The sequence below is a fragment of the Bos indicus genome, chromosome 19 (assembly GCF_029378745.1).
Source record: "Bos indicus isolate NIAB-ARS_2022 breed Sahiwal x Tharparkar chromosome 19, NIAB-ARS_B.indTharparkar_mat_pri_1.0, whole genome shotgun sequence".
NCBI lineage: Eukaryota > Metazoa > Chordata > Mammalia > Artiodactyla > Bovidae > Bos > Bos indicus.
In genome coordinates, this window is record NC_091778.1 from 50,946,309 (window position 1) to 50,974,009 (window position 27,701).

At 44.0% G+C, this 27,701-nt stretch overlaps 1 protein-coding gene across 6 annotated transcripts in view; it reads left to right on the forward strand.

The window, feature by feature from the left end:
• The first annotated feature begins 358 nt into the window (after positions 1–358).
• B3GNTL1 (UDP-GlcNAc:betaGal beta-1,3-N-acetylglucosaminyltransferase like 1) overlaps positions 359–27,701 on the forward strand; it is a 131,620-nt gene continuing 104,277 nt past the window's right edge. For 5 of the 6 annotated variants that reach the window (XR_011562120.1, XM_070773835.1, XM_070773836.1 and 2 more), the window contains exons 1-4: positions 359–452; positions 2,037–2,153; positions 2,254–2,353; positions 19,679–19,743. Coding sequence is in view for 4 of the 6 variants with exons in the window: in XM_070773835.1 (XP_070629936.1) it covers positions 390–452; positions 2,037–2,153; positions 2,254–2,353; positions 19,679–19,743 (345 nt within the window). In the remaining 2 variants the exon portion in view is untranslated. Of the gene's footprint in view, positions 453–2,036; positions 2,154–2,253; positions 2,354–19,678; positions 19,744–27,701 lie in introns of those variants that run through there. The other variant, XM_070773838.1, reaches the window with a different exon arrangement.

The following is a 27,701-nucleotide window of genomic DNA, read 5'->3' on the forward strand; positions in this document are numbered from 1 at the left end:
GACCCAGATGGGTCGGGACGCCCGCGTGACAGCCGGTGCACTCGGGCGCCGCTCAGGCGCCCCGTCCCCCGAGCAGGGAAGCAGTCACCTGCTCTTCATATAGAACCTTTCCATGTCAGATGGCGCAGAGTCTTCCCACCAACCCCACCTCCTGCACAACCCAGGCACTCCAGTAACACAAGTGTCCCTGAGGACAGAGGAGCTGAATAGCTCTCTCGGGAGCCCTCCAGCCCGACTAGACCGCTCCTCTCCACCGCCCGCGGGTCCCCGCTTGATCGGCGTCCCTCTGCGCCAATCGGAGGCGCTCGGCCTCGGTCCCGCCTCCCGGCGAGCCGCCCGCGCAGGCGCTGTAGCCCGAGGTGGGCGGGGCAGCCCGAGGAGCGCGCGCCATGCAGGCCAGGGGGTACCCAGCCGCCCGGGCGATGGGCCCGGCTCGCGCCCCCGCCCAAGTGGTAGGTGCCCGGCTGGCGGGGGTGGGGTGTGGGAGGGCGCCCTGCCCCTCCCCGGCCCTCCCCGCCCCTCTGCTCCAGTTCAGGTCCCAGTCTCTCAGACTCCCGCTTCCCCTCATCCGCTCCTCACGTCACACCTCGGTCCCCCTCACCTCCATCCTTCGACTCTCCGCCCCTTCTCTCTTTTCACCTCCATCCCTCTTCCCTCCATCCTCTTCTTCTCCGCCCTGCTCCATCCCTCCATCCGTCTCCCCTCCGTCTTCCCGGTCTCCGTTTCACACACTACCACCACCTCTTCTCTTGGGCAGCCTGTGAGGATTTCCGCCCAAATAAACGTTTAAGCACCAACAAGCGTGCGGACAGAGTAATCCAGGCTCATCTTTGGCAGAAATTCACATTATCTTTTGTATTGTAGATCTTGAGAACAGTAAAAATATTCTCTCCTTTTTTCCTTTAAAAAATAATTCCAAAGTAAATATGTAAGTAAGTTAGGGAGCTACTTTTGTGGATAACATAAATCTAGGAAGGGAATAACACTGTTGAACTAGATCTTCAGAGTAAAGAACTTGCCTTGACAGAACTGTATTTTCAGTACTTTTATCTGTGAGCTTTTCATAACCATATAAAGATTTAGCATTTAAAACTCCTATCTATGCTTTGTATAGATGTATTTGCACATGTGTATGCATATATGCATACGTACACACTCACTTGAATGACCTGTGTTTCTGTTTTCTTGTTTAGAAATATGTCCACTCTTCTTTAAGGTATAAACTCAAGAGTGGGGACTGACTGTAACTTCTATTTTCGTACCCAAAGTCTGTATTGCTTAATGTGGCAGTATACAGAAGATAAATCCTGTAATCAGTTGTTTTGTTGGCACTCAGGTTTCACTGTTTTTACTTTACACACTTCAGAAATGTTTGCTTTATGTGGGCCCTGTGAGAAGAGGATAGTGCCAAAGAGTCCTAAACTGAATAGAGCAAAGGAAGAGAGTGCTGGAGGCAGGTTACCTCCCTCTTCCCCAGTGTGTGTATTAGTTGCTCAGTAGTGTCTGACTCTTTGGGACCCCAGGGACTGTAGCCCTCCAGGCTCCTTTGTCTATGGAATTCTCCAGGCAAGAATACTGAAGTGTAGGGGGGGGTACTTAAAAGGGTTTCTTTGTTGCAGTTCCTCCAACATCATGGTTTACTGAAAATGCTTATTTCATGAGTGGGTTCAAAGATACACAGATGCTTGTTTCAACCAAAATGATGATGTTTCTGACCACTGATTGGGAACCACATGAATTTGCCATTGAATTGGGAACATTTTTGATGCCTTTCAGATTTTGTTTCCTTTTTAAAAGCAACCAGAAAGACCAATTCAGGGAAATCTAAGACAACAAATCTTGAGAGGAGGCGTAGGCACCTTTTGTTTGTCAGGTGGTACTCTCCCTGGAATCCTTATTCTGGGTTGTTCTGTAAGTCATGTCTCGAGCTTGGAAAATGAGCATTGTGCAGATGGTAATGGGGAAGTAAATTAGAGTCTTGGAAAGAGAATTCAGTTTCCACACTTGTTTCTCAATTCATTTGTTTTGAATTCCAGTCTGTTATCCTCCCGGTCCATGATGCTGAACCGTGGTTGGACGAATGCTTGGGGTCGGTTTTGCAGCAAGACTTTGAAGGCTCCATGGAGCTCTCCATTTTTAATGATGCCAGTAAGGTATTTACAAACTTCCTGTTGGTCATTTAGCCTTAGTGTAAGTCACCTCTGACCGTTTGGAGGAAAGTTTCCTGACCTGCCGACCTCCTCGTACTTTCAGGACAAGTCCATGACTATCATCGAAAAATGGAAAAAGAAGCTGGAAGGTTCCGGCATCCTCGTGGTCATTGGAGGGCATGATTCTCCTTCTCCCCGAGGAGGTCAGTAACCGTGTTTAGTTTATTATTCTTATCAACTTATGTACTTAAATAGTTTCCTGTTGTTTAAATCTTGGTGAAAAGTACGCTAAGTAACATTGGAGTGTACCACTTATTAAGGACCCGGTAGGCCTGGCTTTCTTGTGCTTCAGTAAGGATTTGTGTACGACCTCTGCTCATTCTTGTTTTTACTTTTTACTTTGTATTGGGGTATAGCCGATTAACAATGTTGAGATACTTTCAGGTGAAGAGTGAAGGGACTCAGCCATACACATACGTGTATCCGTTTTCCCCCATACTCCCTTCCCATCCATGCTGCCACATAACGTTGAAACCCTGCTCATTCCTTACTTATTTAGCCTAACAGAAAGCCCTTAAGTGTTTTTATTCCTGGTGTGATTGGTCATTATTGATCATTTCTAATTCTTTTTTTTTTTTTTGGCTCTACTGGGTCTTTGTTGCTGTGCGTGGACTTTCTCTATTTGTGACCATCAGGGGCTGCTCTTTGCGGTGTACCGGCTTCTCACTGCAGAGGCTTCACTTGTGGAGTATAGGCTCTAGAGCACACGGGCTTTAGTAACTGTGGTCTGTGGGCCCTAGAGCTTGGGCTCAGTAGTTGTGGCCCATGGGCTTAGTTGCCCCTCGGCATTTGGGATCTTCCCAGACCAGGGATCAAACCAGTGTCCCCTGCATTTCTAGGCGGATTCTTAACCACTGAACCATCAGGGGAAAAAAAGTGAAAGTTGCTCAGTTGCCTCCAGCTCTTTTCGACCTCATGGACTGTAGCCCACCAGGTTCCTCTGTCCATGGAGTTCTCCAGGCAAGAACACTGGAGTGGGTAGCCATTCCCTTCTCCAGGGGATCTTCATAAACCCAGGGATTGAACCCAGGTCTCCCACATTGCGGGTGGACTCTTTACCATCTGAGCCACTAGGAAGACCTGGACCACCAGGGAAGGCCCCTCTAATTCTTAAAATCCTTTTCTTGTGACATTAGATTTGTTTTTGTCCATTTAAAAAACAATATTCTTGAAGAATCAGCTTTTGGTTTCATTGATTGTTTATATTGTTTTTCTTTTTCCTATTTTGTCTGTTTTCTATTTCCACTCTGAATTGCTTGATTTTCTTTTTTTCTGCTTACTTTGGGTTTAATTTATTCTTTTTTGGAATTCTTAAGGTGAAAGCTGAGGTCACTGGTTTGAGACCTTTCTCATTTTCCAAAACAGACATTTAGTGATATAAACTGCCCCCTAAGTATTGCATTAACATCCCACAAATTCTGATATATTGTGTTTTAATTTCATTCAGCTGCAAAATATCTTCTAATTGCTTCCTTTGATTTTTTATTTGATTTATGGATTATTTGAAGTAGAGTATTTAGTTTCCAAATATTTGAGGGATTTTCCAGATATCTTTATGTTATTTATTTCTTATTTTAATTCCTCTGACGTAAGAGAACATACTTTTTTGATGTGAATCTTTTAAGTTTAGTAAGATTTACTTTACAGTCCAGGATAAAGCCTATCTCGGCAAATGTTCTGCGTGCACTTGAGAAGGTTGTGTATTTGCTGGTGTTGGGTGGAGTTCTCTGTAAACACAAATCCAGTTGAACACAGTCTTGTTTAAATCTTCTGTATCCTTGCTGATGCAAGGTCTGCTTGTTTTATCAGTTACTGAGAGGGGGTATTGAAATCTCCAACTCTAATTGTAGATTTATTATTCTTTCTTGCTGTTCTATCATTTTTGGCTTTATGCATTTTAAATTTTACTCTGTTAAAATTTGAGACTGTTGTGAAGAATTGACCCCTCCATCATTATGAATAACCCTCCTAATCTCTGGTAATGTTCTTTGCTCTGAAATGTACTTTGTTTGCTATTAATTTAACTGCTCTGGCTTTATTTTGACTAGTGTTAGCATAGTGTATCTTTTCCATCATTTTTCCCCTTAACCCATTCCTGTGTTTATATTTAAAGGATGCCCCCTTCGTTATAGATTCTTGTAGGGGCTTCCCAGGTGGCGCTAGTGGTAAAGAATCTGCCTGCTAACGTAGGAGATTGAAGAGCCATGAGTTAGATCCCTGGGTCAGGAAGATCCCCTAGAGGAGGGCATGGCAATGCACTCCAGTATTCTTGCCTGGAGAATCCCATGGCCAGAGGAGCCTGGCGGGCTACAGTCCATAGGGTCACAAAGAGTCAGGCATGACTGAAGCGACTTAGCATACACACACACGTAGACAGCATATGATCATGCTTTTTAAATCCAGTCTGACAATCTCTGCCTTTTAACTGGGATGTTTGCATTAGATACATGTACTGTGATTATTGATGTGGTTAGATCTGAGTCTCTCTTCTTGCTATTATTTTGTTAGTCACATCTATTCTTCACTCCATTTTCCTCTTTTTCTGCCATTGTTTGGATTAATCAAGTATCTTTTATAACAATGTTATTGAAATATAATTTATACACCACGTAAGTCACCCATCAAAATGTATAATCAAGTTGTTTCTAAGTAGGTTCCCAGATGTGTGCAACCACCACCGCAGTCAATTTCAGAACATTTTCATCACCTCAAAAAGGAGCCCTGCGTCCTTTAGCTGTCACCCTCCATGCCCTATCCCCCCAGTTCCGTGCAACCATGGACTTACCTTCTGTCTATAGATTTGCCTATTTTGGACATTTCAGATAAACTGAATCATACAATACTTGTGATTTTTGTGACAGGTTTCTTTCATTTTTCAGTGTTTTTAAGGTTTCTGTTGAGGCATGTATTAGTACTTCATTCCTTTTTATGAGAGAATAATATTTAATGGTATAGGTGTACCACATTTTGTTTATCCATTCACCAGTTGAGGTACATTTGGGTTGGTCTACTTTTAGGCTGTTGTAAAGCATGCTAGTGTAAACATTTGTGTATAAATTTTTGTTTGAACACAGGTTTTCGGTTTCTTTGGGTATATACCTTGTAGTTGTATTGCTGGGTCATACTGTAATTCTTTGTTTTAACACGCTGAGGAACTGCTGAACTATTCTCCACGTCAGCTGCACCATTTTACAATGCCACCAGCCATGTATGAAGGTTCCAGTTTCTCCACATCCTCACAAACACTTCTTATTTTCTGGGTTTATTTTTGTTATGGCCATCCTAGTGGGTATGAAATGGTTTCTCATCTCATTGTAGTTTTTATTTGCTTTTCCCTTCTGACTAATGATATGGAACCTCTTTTTGTGTTTGTGTTGGCCATTTGTGTATCGTCTTTGGAGAAATGTCTATTCAAGTCATTTTAAAATTTGATTGTTTTTTTCTTGTTGAGCTACAAGTTCTTTACATATTCTGGATACTAGACTCTTATCAGATATATGATTTTCAGATATTTTCTTTGGGTTGGGCTGTCTTTAGGTTGTCTTCTCATTCTCCTGAGAATATCCTTTGATGCACAAAAATTATAATTTTGATGAAATCCAATTTATTTTTGGATTTCACCATGTACTTTTGGTGTCATATCTAAAAACTCATTGCCAAATCAAAGTCATGAAGATTTACTCCTTTGTTTTTTTCAAAGAATTTTATAATTTGAGCTTTTCTATGTAGGTCTTTGTTCCATTTTGAGTTCATTTTTTATATAGTGTAAAGTAAGTATAACTTCATTCCTTTGCATGTAGATGTTGAGTGGTTCTGACAGTATTTGTTTCAGACTATTCTGTCTTCATCGAAAGTCTTGGTACCCTTTTGAAAATCAGTTCAGTTCAGTTGCTCAGTCATGTCCAACTCTTTGAGACCCCATGGACTACAGCATGCCAGGCTTCCCTGTCCTTCGCCAACTCCTGGAGCTTACCCAAACTCATGTCCACGATGAGTTAGTGATGTCATCCAACCATCTCAGCCTCTGTCATTCCCTTCTCTTCTTGTCTTCAATCTTTCCCAACATCAGGGTCTTTTCAAATGAGTCAGTTCTTTGCATCAGGTGGTCAAAGTATTGGAGTTTCAGCTTCAGCATCAGTCCTTCCAATGAATATTCAGGACTGATTTCCTTTACAGTTGACTGGTTGGATCTCCTTGCAGTCCAAGGGACTCTCAAGAGTCTTCTCCAACACCACAGTTCAAAAGCATCAGTTCTTCAGCAGTCAGCTTTCTTTATAGTCCAACTCTCACATCCATGCATGACTATTGGGAAAAATGTAGCTTTTACTAGACGGACCTTTGTTGGCAAAGTAATGTCTCTGCTTTTTAATATGCTGTCTAGGTCGGTCATAACTTGTCTTCCAAAGAGCAAGCGTCTTTTAATTTCATGGCTGCAGTCACCATCTGCAGTGATTTTGGAGCCCCCCCCCCACCCAAATAAAGTCTGTCACTGTTTACATTGTTTCCCCGTCTATTTGCCTTGAAGTCATGGGACCAGATGCCATGATCTTAGTTTTCTGAATGTTGAGTTTTAAGCCAACGTTTTACTTTCCTCTTTCACTTTCATCAAGAGGCTCTTTAGTTCTTTGAAAATTAGTTGCTGGAAATGAATGCAGTTTCTGGACTCTAAAGCCAGTAAGTATCACACTGCTTTGATTACTATAGCTTTGTGATAGGTTTTGATATTGGGAGGTATGAGTCTTTCAACTTTGTTTTCCTTTCTCAAAATTGTTTTACAATTTCATATGAACTTTGGGTGGGCTTCTCAGGTGGCACTAGTCATGAAGAACTCACCTGCCAATGCAGGAGACACGAGTTCTATCTCTGGGTCAGGAAGATTCCCTGGAGGAGGGCATGACAACCCACTCCAGTGTTCTTGCCTGGAGAATCCCATGGACAGAGGAGCCTGGCGGGTTACAGTCCATAGGGTCACAAAGAACTGGACACAACTGGAGTGAGTTAGCATGCACACATCCATGACCCTTAGGATCAGTTTTTCCATGTTTTTAAGAAGGACCATTAGAATTTTGATGGGGGATGGCTTTGAATCTGTAGATCTATTTGGTTTGTAGTATCACTTTGGAGCAGGAAATGGAAACCCACTCCAGTACTCCTGCTTGGAAAATTCCATGGATGGAGGAGCCTAGTTGGCTACAGTCCATGGGGTTGCAAAGAGTCAGACATGACTGAGCGACTTCACTTTCTTTCTTTTTGTAGTTCCTTTTGGAGAAGGAAATGGCAACCCACTCCAGTGTTCTTGCCTGGAGAATCCCATGGACAGAGGGGCCTGGTGGGCTACAGTCTATGGGGTTGCAAAGAGTTGGACACGACTAAGCAACTAACACACATCACTTTAACAGTAGTAAGACTTCCAGTTCGTGAACACAAGAGTGTCTTTCCTTAGGTCTTCTTCGATTTCTTTTATCAATGCTTTGTAACTTTCAAGGTACAAGTATTTCACCTCTTTCTTCAGCATTTGTTTTTTCATTGATCTTGTGAATGGAATTGTCTTTTTAATTTCCTTCTCAGATTGTTCATTGTTAGTGTAAAGGGAAACTGATTGTCCTGCGTGTTGATCTTGTATCCTGAAATTTTGCTGTACTTATTTATTAGCTCTAGAAGTTATTTTGTGTGTGAATTTTTAGGATTTTCTATATTTAAGAACATGTCATCTGCAACTGAAATAGTTTTACTTCTTCCTTTTTAATTGGATGGCTTATTTCTTTTTCTTGCCTAATTGCTCCAGCTAGAACTTGCAGTGTTTAGTAAGAATGGGGAGAGGAGACATCCTTGTCTTGACCCTGATCTTAGGAGGAAAGTTTGTGGTGTTTCACCTTCGAGTATAATGTTAGCTGTGGATTTTTATAAATACGGATTTATAATCATGCTAAAGAAGTTACCTTCAATTGCTAGTTTGTTCACTGTGTTTTTCTTAATCATGAAAGATTTTGTCCATCCTTTTTTCTATATCAGTTGAGATGATCATATAGGTTTTTTTCCTTCAATTCTATGAACGTGATATATTAACATCAATTGATTTCTTATGATGAACTACCCTTGCATTACTGGAATAAATCCCACTGGGTCATAGTGTATAATCTTTCTAATATGCTGCTAGATTTAGTTTGCTAGTATTTTGTTGAAGAGTTCTATAAAGATTCATAAGGGATATTGGTACGTAGTTTTCTTTTCTTTGGATGTATCTGTCTGGCTATAGTATCAAAGTAAGCTGGCTTCATAGAATGAGTTAAGAAGTGTTTTCTTTTCTTCTTCTTTTTTATTTTTGGACGAGTTTGAGAAGGATTGTTGTTAATTCTCTAAATGTTTTGTAGAATTCATTAGTGAAACCATCTGATCCTAGCCTTTTTGTTGGGGGATTTTGATTACTGATTCAGCCTCTGTTTTTGTTATAGGTTTGTTCAGATATTTTATTTCTTCTTGAGTTAGTTTCGGTAGTGTGTTTATAGAAATTTGTCCTTTTCATCTAAGTTTCTAATTTGTTGGCATGTAGTTGTTCATAGTATTCAATTATAATCTTTTTAGGCTTCTGTTAAGTTTAGTAGTAATGTGCACACTTTTTTGGGGGCTGTGCTTCACAGCTTGTGGGATCAAACCCACACCCCCTGCAGTGGAAGTGCAGAGTCAACCGCTGGGCCACCAGGGAAGTCCCCCCCGCTTTCATTTTTAACTTTAGTGATTTGAAGCATCTTTGTTCTTAGTGTCGCTAAAGATTTGTCAATGTTGTTGATCTTTTCAAAGAACCAACTTTTGGTTTCATTGAGTCTCACTTTTTTTTTTTTTTAAGTCTCTATTTCGTTTTGTCTCTGCTCTGAACCTTTTATTATTTCTTTCCTTCTGCTAACTGTTTGTTTAGTTTGTTCTTCTTTTTCTAGTTCTGTAAGGTGTAAAGTTAGGTTGTTGATTTGAGATCTCTTATGTAGACACTTATAGCTATAAATTTCCCTCTGAGCACTGATTTTGCAGCCTCCTATAAGTTTTGGTGTGCTGTATTTTTATTCTGGGCTTCTCTGGCAGCTCAGCTGGTAAAGAATCCACCTGCAGTGCAGGAGACCTTGGTTTGATTCCTGGGTTGAGAAGATCTCCTGGAGAAGGGATAGGATACCCACTCTAGTATTCTTGGGCTTTCCTGGTGGCTCAGACAGTAAAGAGTCCATCTGCGATGCGGGAGACCTGGGTTTGATCCCTGGGTGGGGAAGATCCCCTGGAGGAGGGCATGGCACCCCACTCCAGTATTCTTGCCTGGAGAATCCTCATAGACAGAGGAGCCTGGTGGCCTACAGTCCATGGGGTCACAAAGAGTCGGACACGACTGAAGCTACCAAGTACAGCGCATTAGGTCTTTGAGCATGTGTATAATGGTTGCTTTGAGGTCTTCATTAAATCAAACACATGATGCTCTCACTGGAAGTTCCTGTGCCTTCTTTTTCTTTGGTGTCTGGGTCTTGCTTTCCTGTTTCTTCACTTGTCTCCTAATTTTGTTAGAAACTGGACATAGTAGATAACATGTCCCAGGTTCTGGTTTCCCCTCCATCTAGGGTTGTTACTCTTATTGACTTGTTTGCTTGTAAAGTGACTGCTGGGATAGTTTTAGTAAAGTCCGCTCCCCTGTGGCTGCAGTGTGAAACCTGTAATGCTCTGTCTCAGGAGTGCCATGCCGGGCGTGCCCATAGTCATCCTGAGGGGGCAGCGGTGTGGGCTGGCCTCTCTTTCCCTGACCACACCCAGCTGTCAAGCTCCACTGATTGCTGACTGCTTTACTGTTTTCAGCGATACCTAGGGGCATAAGAATAATTCAAGTGAATTCAAGCTCCTTCAAAGGAATAGTTCTTGAGGTCAGTGTTTAAAATAAAGTTTGTTCTGACACCGGGAGGGCTCTTCCCAGCTGTCTCTTACCAGTTTATGTTTGACAAACTAGTCGTCCCACAGCTTAACCTGTATTGTTGATGAATCTATCCGTCGCTCTTTGGAAGAAAAGCTGTGATTTCCTCTTCTAGCTGCCTTTACTTCTGTTTTGAGTGTACCCTAGGGCTTAAACTTCGCACCCTAATGCAAGTGAAGTAGGGGAAGGGCAGCAACCCTTTATCTCTCTTCATATGAACCCCCTACCCCACAAGCCAGGGCAAGGGCATTTGGGTCCCCAGTTTTCTTGGTGATACCACACCCAAGGTAGACAGAGCATACAGTGCAGCATGGGGGCTGGTGGGAAAAGGGGGTCCCACTTTTCGACTGCTCTTGCCTGGGCCTCACCCTCAGCAGCAGGTACCTGGGGTCAAGACGAGAAATGTCGATGCCCGATCTCTTCCAGGAAAACAGCTTTTGACAGGCCAAGCAGAAGGGGGAAGCTTGTATTTTTGGCTATATCTGTCTAGGGTGGCTTTCCGCCTTAGGGGGAGGGAAGGAGCAGATCTCAGCTCAAATATCTTGTTGTTGTTGTTCAGTCGCGCAGTTGTGTCCAATTCTTTGAGACCCGATGGACTGTAGCGTGGACTGCAGCCAGACTTCTCTGTCCTTCACCATCTTTTGGAGTTTGTTCAGACCCATGCCCATTGTCTTCAGTGATGGCATCCAGTCATCTCATCCTCTAACGCCCTCTTTTCCTGCCTTCGATCTTTCCCAGGATTCAGGCTCCTTTCCAGTAAGTCGGCTCTTTGCATCATGTGGCCACAGTATTGGAGCTTCAGCTTCAGCATCAGTACTTCCAGTGAATATTCAGGGTTGATTTCCTTTAGGACTGACTGTTTTGATCTCCTTGCAGTCCTAGAGACTCTCAAGAGTCTTCTCTAGCACCACAGTTCAAAAACATCAATTCTTTGGCACTCAGCTTTCTTTATAGTCCAACTCTCACATCCATGCATGACTACTGGAAAAACCATAGTTTTGACTAGATGGACTTTTGTTGGCAAAGTTATGTCTCTGCTTTTTAACATGCTGTCTAGGTTGGTCATAGCTTTTCTTCCAAAGAGCAAGCGTCTTTTAGTTTCATGGTTGAAGTCAACATCCACAGAGGTTTTGGAGCCCCAGAAAATAAAGCCTGTCACTGTTTCCCCATCTATTTGCCATGAAGTGGTGGGACTGGATGCCACCATCTTCGTTTTTTGAATGTTGAGTTTTAAGCCAGCTTTTTCACTCTCCTCTTTTACCTTTATCAACAGGCTGTTTAGTTCCTGTTCCCTTTCTGCCGTAAGGGTAGTGTCGTCTGCATATCTGAAGTTTTTGATATTACTATTATTGAGTTTTAGTAGATTTTCTTGAATAATTTTTTTTTTTCATTTGCTTGGTGCCCTTAGGGCCATTTCCAGAGACTGTAAATGGTTGGGTTTTTAAAAATAAGTTTCACCAGTTTTGCTGGCAAGCAGCTGTGGAGCTCTGCTTACTATCATACCAGCTCCAATAAAAATTCCTTATGGTTCTTCTTCATCTTCTTTGTTGGCTTATTAGTTACAGTTCCCTTTTTTGCTGTTTTAATGGTTGATTTGAGTTTATAGTATATACAACTTAGCAAGTTCAATCCCTCAAATGTGTGTAGAACTTCATGGATAGTGTGAGAACTGGACAGTGCACGTCCATTTCTCCCTTCCTACCTTTTTTGAGGCTGTTGTCATGCATTCTACTTTTATATGTGCTGTAGACCCCACAAATGCTGGTATTAACTTAGTTTAAACAGTCAATCATTTTTTTAAGGGATTGAAATAATAAGAAAGAAAATTACTCATTTACTCATTAATTATGGTTTTCAGTGCTCTTCATTTCTTTGAATTGAACCAGATGCCCATCTGCTTTTCCTTCTGCCTGAAGGACTTTTCAAAACATTTCTTGCAGTGATGGTCTGTTGGCAATGAATTCTTACACCTTTCGTATGTCTTTATCTGGTGCATTTGAGTGTTGGCTGGTGAATCCTGTGATGATGAAATTTCATCACAAGCTTTATTATCCTTCCTTTAGTCCATGAGAAGGAAATGGCAGCCCACTCCAGTACTCTTGCCTGGAAAATCCCATGGATGGAGGAGCGTGGTAGGCTGTAGTCCATGGGGTCGCAAAGAGTCGGACTCGACTGAGCGACTTCACTTCTGCCCCCAGAGCCCTTCCCCATTCAGGTGAGCCTGTCTCTTAGGTAACCTGCCTGTACTGCTTTTGCCTTCCTCCCTTTTCTTCCCTTCTGTTCGTCCTTCTATCTTACTCTGTTCCTTTTCAGAGTGGACGGGGAGAAGAGAAGGGGAGGCCTTAGGTGGCTGGTCTTGTGTATTTGTGGGAGCAGCTTCTCCCATCCTGTGCTGCCTCCTGAACCTGCGGTTCTTGTGCTTCGCAGAGATGGAGGGACGGGTGGGCAGCCAGCTCACCAAACAGCAGTGGGTGGAGGAAAGACCACACTGCAGAAGTTCTTGCCAAGCAAGGCCCCAAATTGTGGTGCTGGGTTTCCTTCCACACTGGCGTCCGACCTCTTTCTGTCTCCTCTTGAGGCTCCTACAGTTTTTTAGTTGGGTGTTCAGAGCCTTGTGATCTCTTGATCCAGGTGTTGACTTGGGTAGAGAGGGAAGACTCCCAGTTTCTTTGGTTCCCTGTCATATCCAATGCCAACAGTTTATCACATTATCTTGGATTTTCTAGTTAGGCAATCTAATCCTGAATAAATATTTTAATTTTGTTTCTTTATTTCTAATTTATTCTTTATTTTCATAAGTAGTATTGGGGTAGGAAGTCTAGAAGAACAATGTGGGATCACATTAACTAGTCCTTTTATTGTGCTGGCTTAGTGGAAATGTTTGTAGTGTTTCTGTGCTACAAGCATGATATTTACTATTGCTTTCTGATAGATACTTTTATCAGGTACCTTGAGATCTCTAATTTTGTAAGCCTTCAGAAAATGAGGTGTGAGTATAGAATTTAGTTAAATGTCTTTTAGATATCTGTTAAGGTGATTGTTTTTTTCTTTCCTCCTAACGTTTTTATTGTGGTAAATTACATTAATATTTTTCTTAATAATGAATCACTCTTACAGTGCCAAAATTAATCAACAGTGACAGTATAGTGTTTTTATGCAATGAAATTGATCAGCTTTCTTAAGGATTTTTACATCTGTGTACATAGAGAACATTGGTTTGTAGTTTTCTTGTGTGAATTACATGTCTGGCTCCATCTGGGGCTTGATAATGTAGCTTCGTAAGAGCAATGACTGCCTAGAACATTTCAGCCCCCCTTTGTTTCAACCTCCCCAATAAACTAGCTTCCAGCCTGCATTTAGATGGCAGGAAAACCATTTACTTATTTTCATGAATAAATGTCTGCTTTGACTAATTGCAGATATTTTTAAAATAAAGAAAATGTGGTTAAAAAAAAAAGTAGACTATAGGAAAGTCTGCAATGAAATGTAAAAGCCCCACGCCCAGGGAGCAGCCAGTGTGTTTTAGTTCCTACTGGATTTATTTAACTCACAGAATCAGTTGATACTTGCTATGAAAGAGGAAACATTTAACCCACTGAAGGGACTTCACACTTCCCTTTCTCTTTTTTCCTCCCTCAGAGTTTTAGTTTGTTATATTTATATTGTCAGTGTTTATAATCTTCACATTCTGTTCTATAACTCTTGTTATTTTATATACTTGATTAATAAGTTGATTCCAACAGCTTAAACCTTGTGAAAACAGCAGTAGTGGTTTTTAAAATAAGTGACTGTTCTTCACTGCAGACCACCTAGCAGATTAGACTTGGAAGAGGAACTGAAATGAATCTGCTGCTAACCCCGTGCTGCACACTGAGGGGATTCCCAGGTGCCAAGATCTATGGAGCCTTTAAAAAACCTTCTGCTTTATTCCCTTCTATTTATATGCACGTGCCACCGTTTGTTTTTTTCCCTTCGCTTTTTATTTAGTTTTCTTTTTAATATGTTCCTTTTTCATTTCTCTGGAATATTTCTTCAAGTAGTTTTTCCATATCTGGTATGTGGATGGTAAAATATTCAGGGTATTTACATGTCTGAAAATGTCTTTATTTTGTACTGTGGTTATTTGACAGTTTAGCTGTGTATAAAATTCTAGGTGGAAAGTATTTTTCCTTAGAATTTTGGAGTAATTGCCTCATTATCTTCTGGTGTCCGCTGATTCTAGTAAGAAATCTTATGTCAGTCTGATTCTTATTATTTTAAAGATATCTTTTCTGAAAGTGTGTAAGGTTTTTCTCTTTATGTTTTGAGTTTTGAAATTTCATGAAGCTGGGTCAAGATGGGGTAGTTTCTTCATTTACCCTCTTTTCTATACAGAATGATTAGCTTTGCATTCTTAGCCTTAATTGTAATCTATTGTGCTTCCAGTAGTTTGACTTTACAATTTTCATGTAAAACTTGAGAATAAGTTTATATGCCTGCACAGACTGCTAGAACTGGAGGTGGAGGCAGGACAGATGATAAGACTGGCTGGCAGACAGGTTCCTATAAGTTTTAGGAGTCGTGTCTTTCTTTAATTTTGGCTGCATGTTAGAATAGTCTAGCGGGCTTTAGGAAACCTGATGCCCAAGTCCTACCCTAAGATTTTCTTGTGTAATTTGTCTGGGGTACAGACATAGCAGGGGATTTGTAAAGAATCTTCCCAAGAGATACTGAGGTGCTAAGCTAAGTCGCTTCAGTCGTGTCCGACTCTATGTGACCCCATAGACAGCAGCCCACCAGGCTCCCCCGTCCCTGGGATTCTCCAGGCAAGAACACTGGAGTGGGTTGCCATTACCTTCTCCAATGCAGGAAAGTGAAAAAGTGAAGGTGAAGTCGCTCAGTCGTGTCCGACTCTTCTCGACCCCATGGACTGCAGCCTACCAGGCTCCTCCATCCATGGGAGTTTCCAGGCAAGAGTACTGGAGTGGGGTGCCATTGCCTTCTCTGACTGAGGTGCATCCACTCCTTTAAAACCCTCAGGAATGTGCAGCTTCACTCTATGGTGGGCTTGGTCCTGAGGGAGTCTTGTTAGGTCCTGACACAGCTGAAGGTTTGGGGTCCTCCTGGAATAGTCCTCAGATGAGATCCAAGGGGGTGTTCGCTTTGAGATCCCATTCGGACCCAGTGGGTGACTTGCCAACACACAGGCTCGCCGCTGCTCAGATCCTTTCCTGGTGAGGGGGTCAGTAGGGTTTGGGTCAGGACTGGAGCATTCAGGATAGCTCTCAGGGGAAAGGTGTGAGTGGGAGAGATAGTCCTGCTCTCTCTACACCTCTTGTCCTGTAAGCCCCCTTCTCATCTTCCTGCTTTCTCTCTGGTCCTTTCTTCCAGCGCTGGGTGGTCAGGGGACTATGTCACTTTCACTTGATGATTCTTGCTTGTGCCCCTTGCAAGTTCACGTGGTTCTCACCTGAGTTCCGGGAGGACTGTGTTGCTACCCCTGGGGGACTTGCTGATTTACCTGGAGTTCATCCCCGACCCCCGAGTTGAGCTCTCTGAGGCCTGCCCTCTAACGGGTTTAAACATCCCTGAACACTAGCTCTTAAGGAATATGGTGCACTGTTCTGTGAAGTGCGCTTATCCTCCCACCGAGGGCAACCAGGACCAGTGCCCTTTGCTTTGCCTTTTGTAGCTTCCAGCCAGTATTTTTATTTTTGTTTCTTGGGTGAATTCACCCTTCACAAGTAAAGGGTGAATGTTGGTGAAGGTGAGTTAAGAAACAGTTTGACTTTTGCGAATGAAACAAACTTCTCTCCCAAAATATGCTCCCCTGCCCTGCCTTGTGTTCCTCACAAATAGCAGCCAGTGCCCTCTACCTAGGAAAGCAGAAAACTGTAGAAAATATTTTAGAAAAAAATTAAAAATCAGAAATAATTTTAAAATCTTGGTCCTTTAAAAGAAGAAAGCTCTCTCTTTTTTTTTTTTCCTCCTTTTAGAAGGTTCCTATGGAAAGACTGTGTTGTTTGACATTGCACAGTGACCGCATGCAGAGGTGCCTTTTGGTGGGTGAGGGCGCCACGGTTGGGTCCACTGCACCCAACCTATGCCTTGACTTCCTTCTTTGTGAACCAGCCGTATCAGTAGTGCCCATGTGGGTGTTGGCAGGCACAGGACAAGCTGATGGGAGCAGGGATCCAGAAGAGGCCACATGTGGTGGGCCCTCAAGGAGTCTAGCAGCTGTTCGGTTATTGTCTTCTTCCTCCTCCTCCTCCTCTTCATCATCTCGTGCACATTTTTAATATATCCCCCCAAATATTTCTTGTTTTCATTATCTTTAGTCTGTTAGAAATTGTTTATAAATCAGTTATTGTGGAACATCTGTTTCAACTTCCTTCTGAAACCTGCCGAAGAATTGATACTTTTGAACTGCGGTGTTGGAGAAGACTCTTGAGAGTCTCTTGGACTACAAGGAGATCCAGCCAGTCAATCCTAAAGGAAATCAGTCCTGAATCTTCATTGATTCTGAAGCTGAAGCTCCAGTGCTTTGGCCACCTGATGTATAGAGCTGACTCACTGGAAAAGACCCTGCTGCTGGGAAGGATAGAAGGGAGGAGGAGAAGGGGATGACAGAGAATGAGATGGTTGGATGGCATCACCGATTCAATGGATGTGAGTTTGAGCAAGCTCTGGGAGATGGTGAAGGACAGGGAAGCCTGGTGTGCTGCAGTCCATGGGATGGCAGAGTCAGACACGACTGAGCGATTGAACAGCAACAACTATGAACAACCTTTGAAGATTTTTTAAAATCAGGATGTTTTGCATCTTCCATAGTGGAATGAGAGTAAATTAAGGGCATTTTGATGACCCCTGTGATTGGTTGTATAATCTCTACTTTAAAAGCAAGTTTTGTTTTTTTTTAAAAAGCAAGTTTTATCTTTCATAATATGCTTTTTATAGAGTAGATATAACTTGAGCCACATCACCTTTGTATATATTCTATCAATAACAAAAAAGTAAATTGTAATATTGTGAAGAAATGATTCTGCTGTCTCTTTAAGGTTGGATAAGGCGAATTCATGGGAATCCTGTGTTACACATTAATAAAATGGAGTTAATTTGATTATGTCTGAAAGGACACATTTTCCTATAATAATATTTTCTTAAATAGGCAATGTTATATCGACTATTGGATACTGTAGATCCAAAGTATCTATTTTGAGAAGTGTTGGGTATTTAAATTGGGTTAAGATTCATTTACTATTATTTCATATCATAATAGAGCAAAACATTTCTTAATAATGTGATCACTTGCTAAAATTGAAGTAAAACACAATCCCACCCTCTTCTCTCCAAGAGTAAGGAATGTTAATATCTCACCGAGGCGGGAGTTTTTCCTGCTGTGACCATGACAACCGACTCCCCTCACAAAGGGACAGGCCTCCCCAAACATCAGGCCCTGGCACAAACATTTGACTTTTCAAGGCAATAATATTAAAGCAAATTCCTTATCTTTGCCAAACACAAGACTCATCGTGAGAAACTTTCAGCTTCCTTGGTAGATGTGTTTTCCTTCATTACCCAAATTCTTGGGGTCAGTTTTTCCCCTTCTAAAACCCAATGCCAATAAAACCTCTTTCTTGCTGATTTCCAAGTGATTATGAAAAGTCTCTTCCCGTTTTTTTTCGTTTTGATTCCATGTGCTCTCTCTCTGGGCCTGCCTTGCTTTGCAGTGACGATGGAGATTCAGCTCTAGCTACTAATCCATCCCCAGGGGTCAGGAGGCAGGCCCCTGCCTCCCCTTCTGTGCTTTTCCTTTGCTTGCTTGTTATACCTGTGGTTCTTTGAAATCTGTGACAGTCCCACTAACTGGTTTGGGTTGGCCAAGCTTTAGGATTAACACTGGAAATTAAGGTGCTACCTCACGTGATAATAGCCAGACACTGCTCTGGGTCATACCCTTTGACGCCCTGCGCGAGGGCCGCGGTCCACCCTTGTGGCTGCAGTGCGATTTGCTCCAGAGCGCGGCCGAGTAACGGGAGGGACCTGCTTTCTCCTCCTGCTCCCCTTACTGCAGAAAACTGGGGAGCACCTGGGGTGAGGCCTGGGGCAGACCTTTGATGGTGTCCCCTGGGATGGCCACAGGCTTCAGGTCATCTCAGCTTTGAGTCAAAGGGATTTATTGTTTCAATTCTGCACACACCTGTTGTGCTTTGTGTGACTTTCCAGGGTGGCACCAAATCTAAGTGTCTCTGTAATGCAATTAGGGTACCGGAACCTCTTTTCTAGGGAGGTGGGAATTGTGCCCCTCAAAGGCCCCTTGGCTCCTTCTTTGGGACTCAGTGCCTCCTCTAACCTGCCCTGCCCTCGGCTTGCAGACCGGGCCTGCTGTGTATTGATTTCTGCGCTCTGTTCCTGTTCTGAAGCCTTTCCTAGCTGCCCTCCCTGCGAGTGCTGTCTGTGCTCCCCATGCGGCTCACTGCCCAGTCCATCACTCGGAACCTCATTCTCTGAATTTAAACTCATGTTGCCTCTCTGACCCCCTCTGCCATGGTCTCATCTCCTCTCCATAAGCCTCCCTAATTCATTTGGCACCTTACATAGGTTTTCGGTTACCTCTCTTTCCACCTCAGTTGTAATCTCTTTGAAGATGAGGATTTTAAACCATTCATTAAAATGTAATATCCATGTAGGAAAGTACACCTATCATCAAAGTACAGCTCAGTTATTTTTCCACAAACTGAACACACCCTGCAGCCAGCTCCCTGAGGCAGAGCTGACCTCACCGGCCCTGGAAGCCCCCCCATCCCCGGGCACCGCTTCCTTGATTTCCAGGCACAGGTGAATCTGCAGCCTTTGTGCTCCACGTGCTGTCCTGGTGCTCAGCAGTGCAAGTGGCGCCGGCTCTGTGTGCGGCCAGGTTGTTCATACACGTGGTCTAGTTTCTATTCCGTGAGGGGTTCTTGTGCCAGTCACGTCTTGGTGAAGTTGGGTCTGCACCTCCTGGGGGAGCTGGGGGGTCCCAGGACGTGTAGGAAGAGTGGACACTGACAGGGCCTGTAACTCATCCCCGGAACAGGTGTTCAGTGCAATCTGTGCCCATGAAGCGTCTAGTCCAATGAGCTGCTTCTACCAGCCGATCTCTCTTGTGTTTGTGGCCCCATCTGTCAGGTAACTGTATCGTGACTTTTATCAGCAGAGGCTTTAGAGAAAGTGTTTCTGCCAGTTCTATTCAAGTCCTTCCATTCAGGGACATTGTAATTTTGTGTTTTAAAAATACTCCCCAGGGTTACCTTAGTGCTGTGCTGGATAGATGTTTGCCGGCTTTATTTTCCTTCTGTGAGCACGTTCTGCCTTAACACCAGTACTGGGTGGACTGTTGTCTGTCGTCATTATATTTACTGCGTCAGTTTCACCTAAATTGGTCTGAGTTTTTACTTGGCAGTGAGGAGTGTTCCTAGCTTTCCTACTGTGTACATCGCAGTAAGTTTTATGCAAGAGAATCCACTAAAACTGAGTTCTAAAAGAGCTTTTCCTTTTCTCTTTTAAACAGTCGGATATTCCAAAAATCAAGCAGTAGCACAGAGCTCAGGGTCTTACCTTTGCTTCTTGGATGCGGTAAGTAACTGTTTTATTTAAAATGTCTGACTATATGTTGGTTCAGTAATTAAGAGATATTACACTTTAGTGTAGTTCTTTAAAATCATTGTTCTAATATGTTGCAATCAGTCTCTAACGTTGGCAAGTTGTTTCAGTGTAACTGCTGTAGCACCTGTTGAGGGGATTGATTTTTGATAAATGGGGTTACATAAAAGCAGAAAATTGCACAACAGAGAAACATATAAACAAAGTGAAGATAAACTAAGGAGATGTTGACAGATAACAATACTTAGAAGATTAATAGCCTTTAATAGAACTAATTCATGCAAGTTGGTGAGAAAACACAGAGTAAAGAGTAGTAGATAAACAGAAAAGGACAGGAGTAGAGACTTTCAGAGGCAGATATGCAAGCAATGATTTTTAAAGATGTTACATCATTTGTGATCAAACACAAATTGAATTAGTTTGGTGCTATGTTTAAAAATGAAATTTAAACATGTAGTGTTTGGAAATGCCGTGTGAACTGGTAGCGTTGACAGCATAATTTTGCATTTTGTATTAAGAACTTTAAAAAAGGCTTATGCTCTGGACCCTGAATTTCACTCTAGGTATCCTTGAAGTTCTGAAAAAGATATATGTACAAAGAAGCTCTAGTGTTATTAATTATAATGGAAAATTAGTTAATGGAAACAAGTTAATACTGGACAGGAGAGTAATGGTGAAGTGAACTGTGGTCAATCTGTATGAGAAAATTACTGTAATGTTCATAAAGAATTTTTAATAACATGACAAATGATGATTGTGAGTGAAAAAAGAACCCATGATTGTATGTGTTGTGTATACTCATGTGTAGATTTTCTCTTTAGTGGCACTCTGAGAACATTTATCTGTAGGCAGTCTTCCTTGGGCCCCTCCAGGCCTGGGGGTGCAGGGTGGGCTGCACTCCTTTTGTCTGACCTCTGCCCCTGGGGCTCCTTTTCCTCTATCTCTGTTTGTTTCGTTTCTTTGAGTTTTGATCTTTGTGGTTTTACATCTGGATTCATCCTGGTGCTCCACCTCTGACACCTGAAATTGGAACCTGGGCTCCATACTTGCAACCCTTCACTTCTCTGAAGTGCAACGTAAGACAGTTGTTTTCTTCTCGTGACAGCTGTGTGGTGTCCCGTAGGTTCTGAGCAGAAATCTTAGCTTATTTTCCAGTGTCCATGGTAATTCCTTTCCCTCTTTGTGAACGTAGGTCCCCAGGTCATAGGGGCACAGAACTGGATGAACCCTGACCCTGGGTTCAGGACGCATCCTGGTTGCTGGGCTGTGCATCCATCTCCTCGTTTGTTTCTGCACCCATGTCTCTTTTGCTAACGCTCAGCACCCATAATCCTGCCGTCCAAGACTAGCGCTAACTCCTGCTCCAACCTTGTTTACACTGCCTTCCACTCCTGGCGACCAGCACACAACGCCCTGTCCCCACCCGCTGCTGAACTTTTTGGTGTCTAAGCAAATCTGAAAAAAAAAAAAAAAAAGCCAAGTAAAAAATTTTAGTTGTATTTAACTTTATAAAAAGGGCACCAGGCTGTATAAAATATTTTGGAACTTTGTAAGGTTATATTGTTAAGGTCCATGCATATTGTTGCACGTCATTGTAGTTCATTCTGTTTTGTTTTTGTTTTTTAATTGAGGGAGAATTTACATACAGTGAAATGCAAGATTTTCATTTTGCATCAAAATGTGAAAATGGTGTACAAAATGAGCCACGTGAGGGTTCTGACACCCGTACACACCCCTGTCACTCACAGCCGAATCGGAGCAGACGACGATTCCGTCAACCAGAGCTGCTCCCAGACAGGCCACGTGGTGTGAGTGCCTGCATTTAGCATCCACACCACGTCTCGGGCACCTGTGACTGCGAGTGCTGGCGGGCTGTTCTCTGTTTTACTCAGTGGTGTGAAGGTGCCATGCTGATGGTGCTACCACTGGTCAACATTCAAGCAGTTACTAGTTTGGGTTATTTTAATAAAAGTGCCATCAACATCACGATGAAAGTGTTCCTGTGGGTGTGTGTTCCGTTTCTCTTGGGAAGATAAAAGCTGCGGGGTTGAAGAACCACAGGTAAAGGGACCTGCCGGGGCAGTGTGGCCCATCTGTCTGCGCCACGTTCTCCCAGCACTGATGAGTCAGCCTCGGCTTCAACCCCTCTAGCAGAATCGAAGTGCATCTCATTTGTTTTCATTTACATTCCCTGATGGCTAGTGATGTTGAGCACCGCCTCATCGCTTTACGGGCCATTCATAAATCCTTTTTGGTGAGATATCAAAATCTTTGCCCATTTTTAAAAAAAATTGGATTGTCTTATTGGTTGTCAGTGTTTGGTGTGTATTCTGGATACAGGTCCTTTGTCAGATACCTGCTTCCTGAGTATTTTCTCCCCATGTGACTTGCCTTTTCATATTTTAATGGTGTCTTTTGGTAAGTAGAAGTTTTAAATCTTGATGGAGTTCAAATCATTGATTTTTCTTTTTTTATAGTTAATTTTTTTTTTCTGAGAATTCTCTGCTTACCCCAAAGAAGTTATTCTCTTGTTTTCTTTCATATTTAGAGCCATCATCCACCTTGTGTTCATTTCTGTGTCTCCTGTGGTAGGAAGCAGGGGTTAATTTTTTCATATGGATATTAAGCGGCACCAGTGCTGAAGAGACTTTGTTTTCGCGGTTGTATTGCCCCGGTGCTTTGTTGAGAATCAATTGGCCGTGTCAGTGTAGGTTTATTTCCAGACTCTCTGTTCCGTTCTGTTTCTCTATTGTCTGCAGCTCATTCATTCGTCTGCTGTACAACATTCCACTGGGCAAGCACACTGCGGGTATTCACCCGTGCTCCCACTGACGGGCACCCAGGCCGTTTCCACGCTCTTGCCCTTGTGCATAGCTGCTGGGGACGTTCTTGCACGCACCCTCTGTTGTACACACATGAGAGTTCCTCTGGGGTTCACACCCAGAAGTGAGTGCCCAGGCCTCAGGGGACGAGCAGTTTATCTACAGGAGAGGAGCTGTGCTGCTGCCACGCGGCTGGAGACGTTGTCCCTCCTGGCAGGTCACTGTGGGTCCCGAGCCTCCCCAGCACTGGGTGCCCTCAGGCTCTTAGATCTCGACCAGCAGGCGGGAGCAGACTGGAGCCTCACTGTGCTTTGATGTGTGCGCCCTGATCTCGAGCCATGGTTGGCATCAGCCCACGCTGATTGGCCCTGTGGGTTTCCTTTCTTCATGACGTGTGTTTGCATCTTTTTGCCCACTTCCCTTTCCAACTGCGAGGAAAGTTGTAGGGATAGTACAGAAAACTCTGTTTTCAAGGCCAGCATCGCTGACCTGTTCCTCATCATCCCTGAGCCCGTCTGTGTGTATTTCCTGCAAACAAGGACATCTCCTCTGACCCAGAGCAAGGACGTCCTGCCAACAGGTGGCTGACCCTAGTGCCCACCTCCCTCACAGTCTCCGAAGGGCCCCAGAATCCATGTTGCCTTTACCTGGGAGTCTCTCGTCTCCTCATGTGGAACATTCTGCAGGCCCTCCCTGACTTTCTTCATCTTGATGTTTTCAGAGATTCCCAGGCACTTTTGTAGAATACCCTTTAAACTGAGTGATGGTGTTGGGCCAAGTGTCTGTCCAGAAATCTCAGAAGGGGCAGTGCCTCTTCTCATTGCCTCCTTGGGTACCTGTGATTTGTGCCCCAACCCTGATGAAGCCCACTGGTCACTTAATGAAGAAGGCATCTCCTATGTGGGATGGCCCACAGGGCCTCCTGCAGAGACCTCCCCTTTGGCCTGGCCTTCCTTGGGCAGGGGGTGTGGGAAATGGGCCTTGGCCCCCTGAGCACGTGCCTTCCGGGAGAAGATGATTGTGGTCTCCAGCGAACACCCAGCTTGAGTGTGACCAGTGTGTTCTGTCTCAGTGCAGGAGTGATGCCAGCGCAGCACAACCACAGCCTGTGTCAAAATGGACCGTTTCTGCAGGAAGATTGGGTTCACGAGGCCGCTTTGCTGGGGCATCGAGGCTGTATTTGGACTTGTTAGCTTCCTGGGATGCAGTCTGGTGACTGTGCCTGGATTCAGAACATATTTCACTAGGAGCAATAGCATAGCTGGGGGCCAGCTCCCATGCTGCTCCTGTACCAGAGCTCATTCGTTCATCAGATCGGTACCTGGATGTGCCAGGTACATCAGCAGGTGCAGGGCATACAGCAGCAGAAAGACAGATGGAGACAGCGAAGGCCAAAGCTCAGGCAACTTCAGGCCCTGAAGTCGCTGCCTCCCCAGCTTCCCCTGACAGCAGCTACTGTGCCTCCGGCTCCCACACCCCCCACCCACCACCACCCCAGGCCCTGTCCTTTGTCTCTTTCTCAAGTACTTGCGTGGCCCACCGTCCCCTCTGGCTTCTCAGTGATACTCTCACCCCTCCGCATGTGGTGGGACCTGCCTGCATCGGGGATGTCCTTGCCCCTGCACTTCAGTTCTGCATGCAACATTTATCACCTTCAGTGCTGCATCCTTCATTATCGTCTTTGTTTGCCTTCCCTCGTAGAATATCAGCTCCACACCGGAGGAGTAGGGCTTGTTTTTTCCCTGATGTTTCTGAAGCACCTGGAACTTGGCAAATAGTAGATATTAATAGATGGTTGTGAAATGAATTAGTGGGGTTTGGGTTTGTGTGTTCAATATAAATGGTTACATCAGATTGAATTAGTTACTTCTGTATACTTGTCTTGGAACCCAGCCATCCTGTTGGCTGTCATTTCCATGGAGAGCGGTCTTGAGTGTGTTTACAGATGGATTTTCGGCACCCATCGCTGTAGTGCAGCCCTTCAGAGAACGTGCTCTTAGTAGCCGTTACAGACTGCTGCCTGGGGCCAGTAGTGCCTTTCTAGTGGGTTGGAAGGGCCACCCGGGGCAACCTCAGTGTCACTCCCAGTCCCCGATGTGTCCAAGGATGTTCATCTTGGAGAGAAAGTGAGTCACACAAAGATCCCAATTGTCTCAGAGGGTGTCCATCAACAGTGTTTCTGGTGAGTGGGAAGTTGATGCCCATCCCCTCATGGGAAGGTGACGTCCTCAGGCACAGTCCCTCCAAACCTGAGAGGCAGAGCACAAAGCTCAGGGACACAGGGACTCACCCCAGAGGGAACCCATGCAAAACAGGCCTGGCGTCTCTCACGAGGGCTTGAGGGCTCTGTCTACAGCCTTCAGAGGACCCACACTTTGTGATCTGGGCACTGCTGTCAGGAATAAATTCCTACTTAGAAGGGGGTGTCTGTGTCCTTTCCTAAACATGTGTTTTGCATTTGCTTACATCATCTTTGATTTCTTTCATCAACATCTTGTGGTTTTTCACAACACAGATCATGTACATATTTTGTTAAATTTGCACCAAAATATTTCATTTCCTTTGGAGCACCTGTTCATGAACATAGCATCTCTAATTTCTGTGTTCATTGTTAGCATCTAGAAATGTGATTATTTTATCTGTTGATCTTGCAGAACTCACTGCTTCTAGGTTTTTAGAGTAGATTTCTGAGGATTTTCTAGATGGACAGTCACATCATCTGCAGACGGTGGGCAGTTTGATTTCTTCTCCTCTGATCTCGAGGCCCTTTTATTTGCCTTCTTGCCTCATTGCTCCAGCTGGAATGTCTGTCCTGTCCTGAACTGGGAGGAAGCACCAGCCTTTCACGTTGCGTGTTGTCTTCCATTCCTAACTTGCTCAGAATTTTTATCTTGTGGGCAGGTGTTGGATTTTGTCACATGCTTTTTCTGTATCAGTTGGAATTTGTTGGTTTTTAAAATACGGTTGTTACCGAAGATTTATAAGATTTTTTTCCATCTTCTTGGAATTTGGGAATTTTTCTCTGTGTGTCAGGAATCATTTCTGGAATGTGGTGAGCTCTTTTAAAATGCAGACTCAAGGTTTTTTCCAGATGAAATGAAATTTTCTGTATTGGCTGTTAATTCCTTCCTTGTGCCTTGTTTCTTCCTTTGGCTTCTGGTGTTTGAATGCTGGGTCTTATCATTTGCTCATTGCCCTCTTGATTTCTGTTTCTCTATAACTTTGCATTTTATAGTTTGACCCTCCAGTTCATTTACTCAGTTGTGAGCTGTGACCACCCGTTTTGTCTTCGCCTTTGCTGTCAGAAGTTAGATGTATACTTTCCATTCCTCCACGTCCTAGGGCACCTTTGAGAGCTCTTCTTTTTTGTATCTTCCTCCAGCAACTCTAGAGGACTGCCGCTTTGTTTTGTGTCCTGGGTCCTCTCAGGTTCATTAATGGTTGTTTGTGGCTCTCTGCTCCGTTGGAGGCCGGACCACATGGTCCAGGGACCATGGCAGCAGGCGAGCCAGGAGGTGTGGGGCCTCCTGTCCTGGGACTGAGCCCTTCTGTCCACGGGTGGGAAGTCTCTGCTGGGTCTGGGAGAGACCTGTTTCCAGGTGTCCTATGTTTTTGGCCAATTCAAAACCCAGCTCTCTCCCAGCCTCAGGGGTGAAGAGAAGCTTAATCATTTGGCGTCCCTTTTCCCTAATCCTCCCAGCAGCTCTGCAGACCTTCCTGGTGTGGCTGGGCACATCGGCCCTCCCCAGGGCATCTGCGGCTCTGCAGGCTCCTGGAGCTTGTGGTCGGTCCTGGGGCTGCTAGCCACTCTACCCGGGAGTTCCTGTGCCGTTGTGGCCTTTTGCTGCACTCTGGGCTGGCCATTTGTTCCAGGAGAGACTGTCCTCATGTTCTTGGCTCTGTGCCACCCTGCCCCCACCCCGTTCACCTTTGGGTCTAAAAGGAGATGTGGGACAGGGGGGCCCTGGGCCAAGCTGAGTCCTCCCTGTGCCATGCCCACCGCAGTCTGGCTTTTTTAATTTATAGGATCAGAGAAGGAACTGGGTTACAGAATCTGGTTGGGGGAAGAGGGGTCTTTTAAATAACTGATTTACAGGTGACTGGAAAAGTGATTTCAGCCTCTTTTGCCGTTAAACATTTTTTCCAAACTTCTGGTAAGTGGCAACCTTGACTGGTGTAGATATTAGTGGTTTGTATTTCTATTTCCCCTCCAGTTCTTCCCTGCGCTTGTGGGGAGGGGGAGGAATGTGGACACAGAAGGGAGAGAACTGAGTGCCTCCTGCCACGTACCTCCTGGGAGTGGAACACGAGGCCACGCACTTTACTTTGAGGTTTCTTGAGAGCACAGCTTTTGACCACAGGGCATGGTGGTTACCACAGGGCTACTGAATAATGTTATTTTCACTATATTTGGAATGGCATCCTTGCCAGTAACTTATTAAATGCAGATGTTGCCAACAGAGTGAGGAAGTTTGTTTCTCCTGTCTCTACAACACATGCCGCCTTACTTTTTAAAAAAATTTACTGAAGTATAGTTGATTTACAATGTCGTATTAATTTCTACTATACAGCAAAGTAACTGTATATTTATATATATATATTCTTTTCCATTATGGTTTATCACAGAATATTGAATATAGTTCCCTGTGACCACCTGATTTTTCTGTTTGACTTGACAGTTTTAGTATGGGATCATTCAGAAAAGAATATTATTATCAGCTAGAGAGAATCTGCTACAGCTTGAGAAAACAGTTGAGAAATGTGTTTTCAGGTCTGGAACAGGTGGAGGCTGCTGCTTTCCCAAGCGTGCCGCCTGGGAATTTCAGCTCCACAGGTAAGGGTTGCTGCCCCTCAACCCCAAGCGAAAGACACGTTGTTGGGAAGCCCCAGGAGAGGGGCAGCCAGGCCGAGAAGAGCCAGAGCATGAGGCGCTGGGGACCCTCAGCTCCCGTCTCTTGGCATCTCGCTGTCCCTGAGTCCTCTCCCCTGCCTTATAGCTGCTGGTGCAGAGGAGGTTGTGTGTTTTCATGTGAATATGTTTATAATTGAGCTGAACGTCAGTGGTTTTCACATCAAAGATACTTCTGCCATGTTTTAAAGTTATACTTT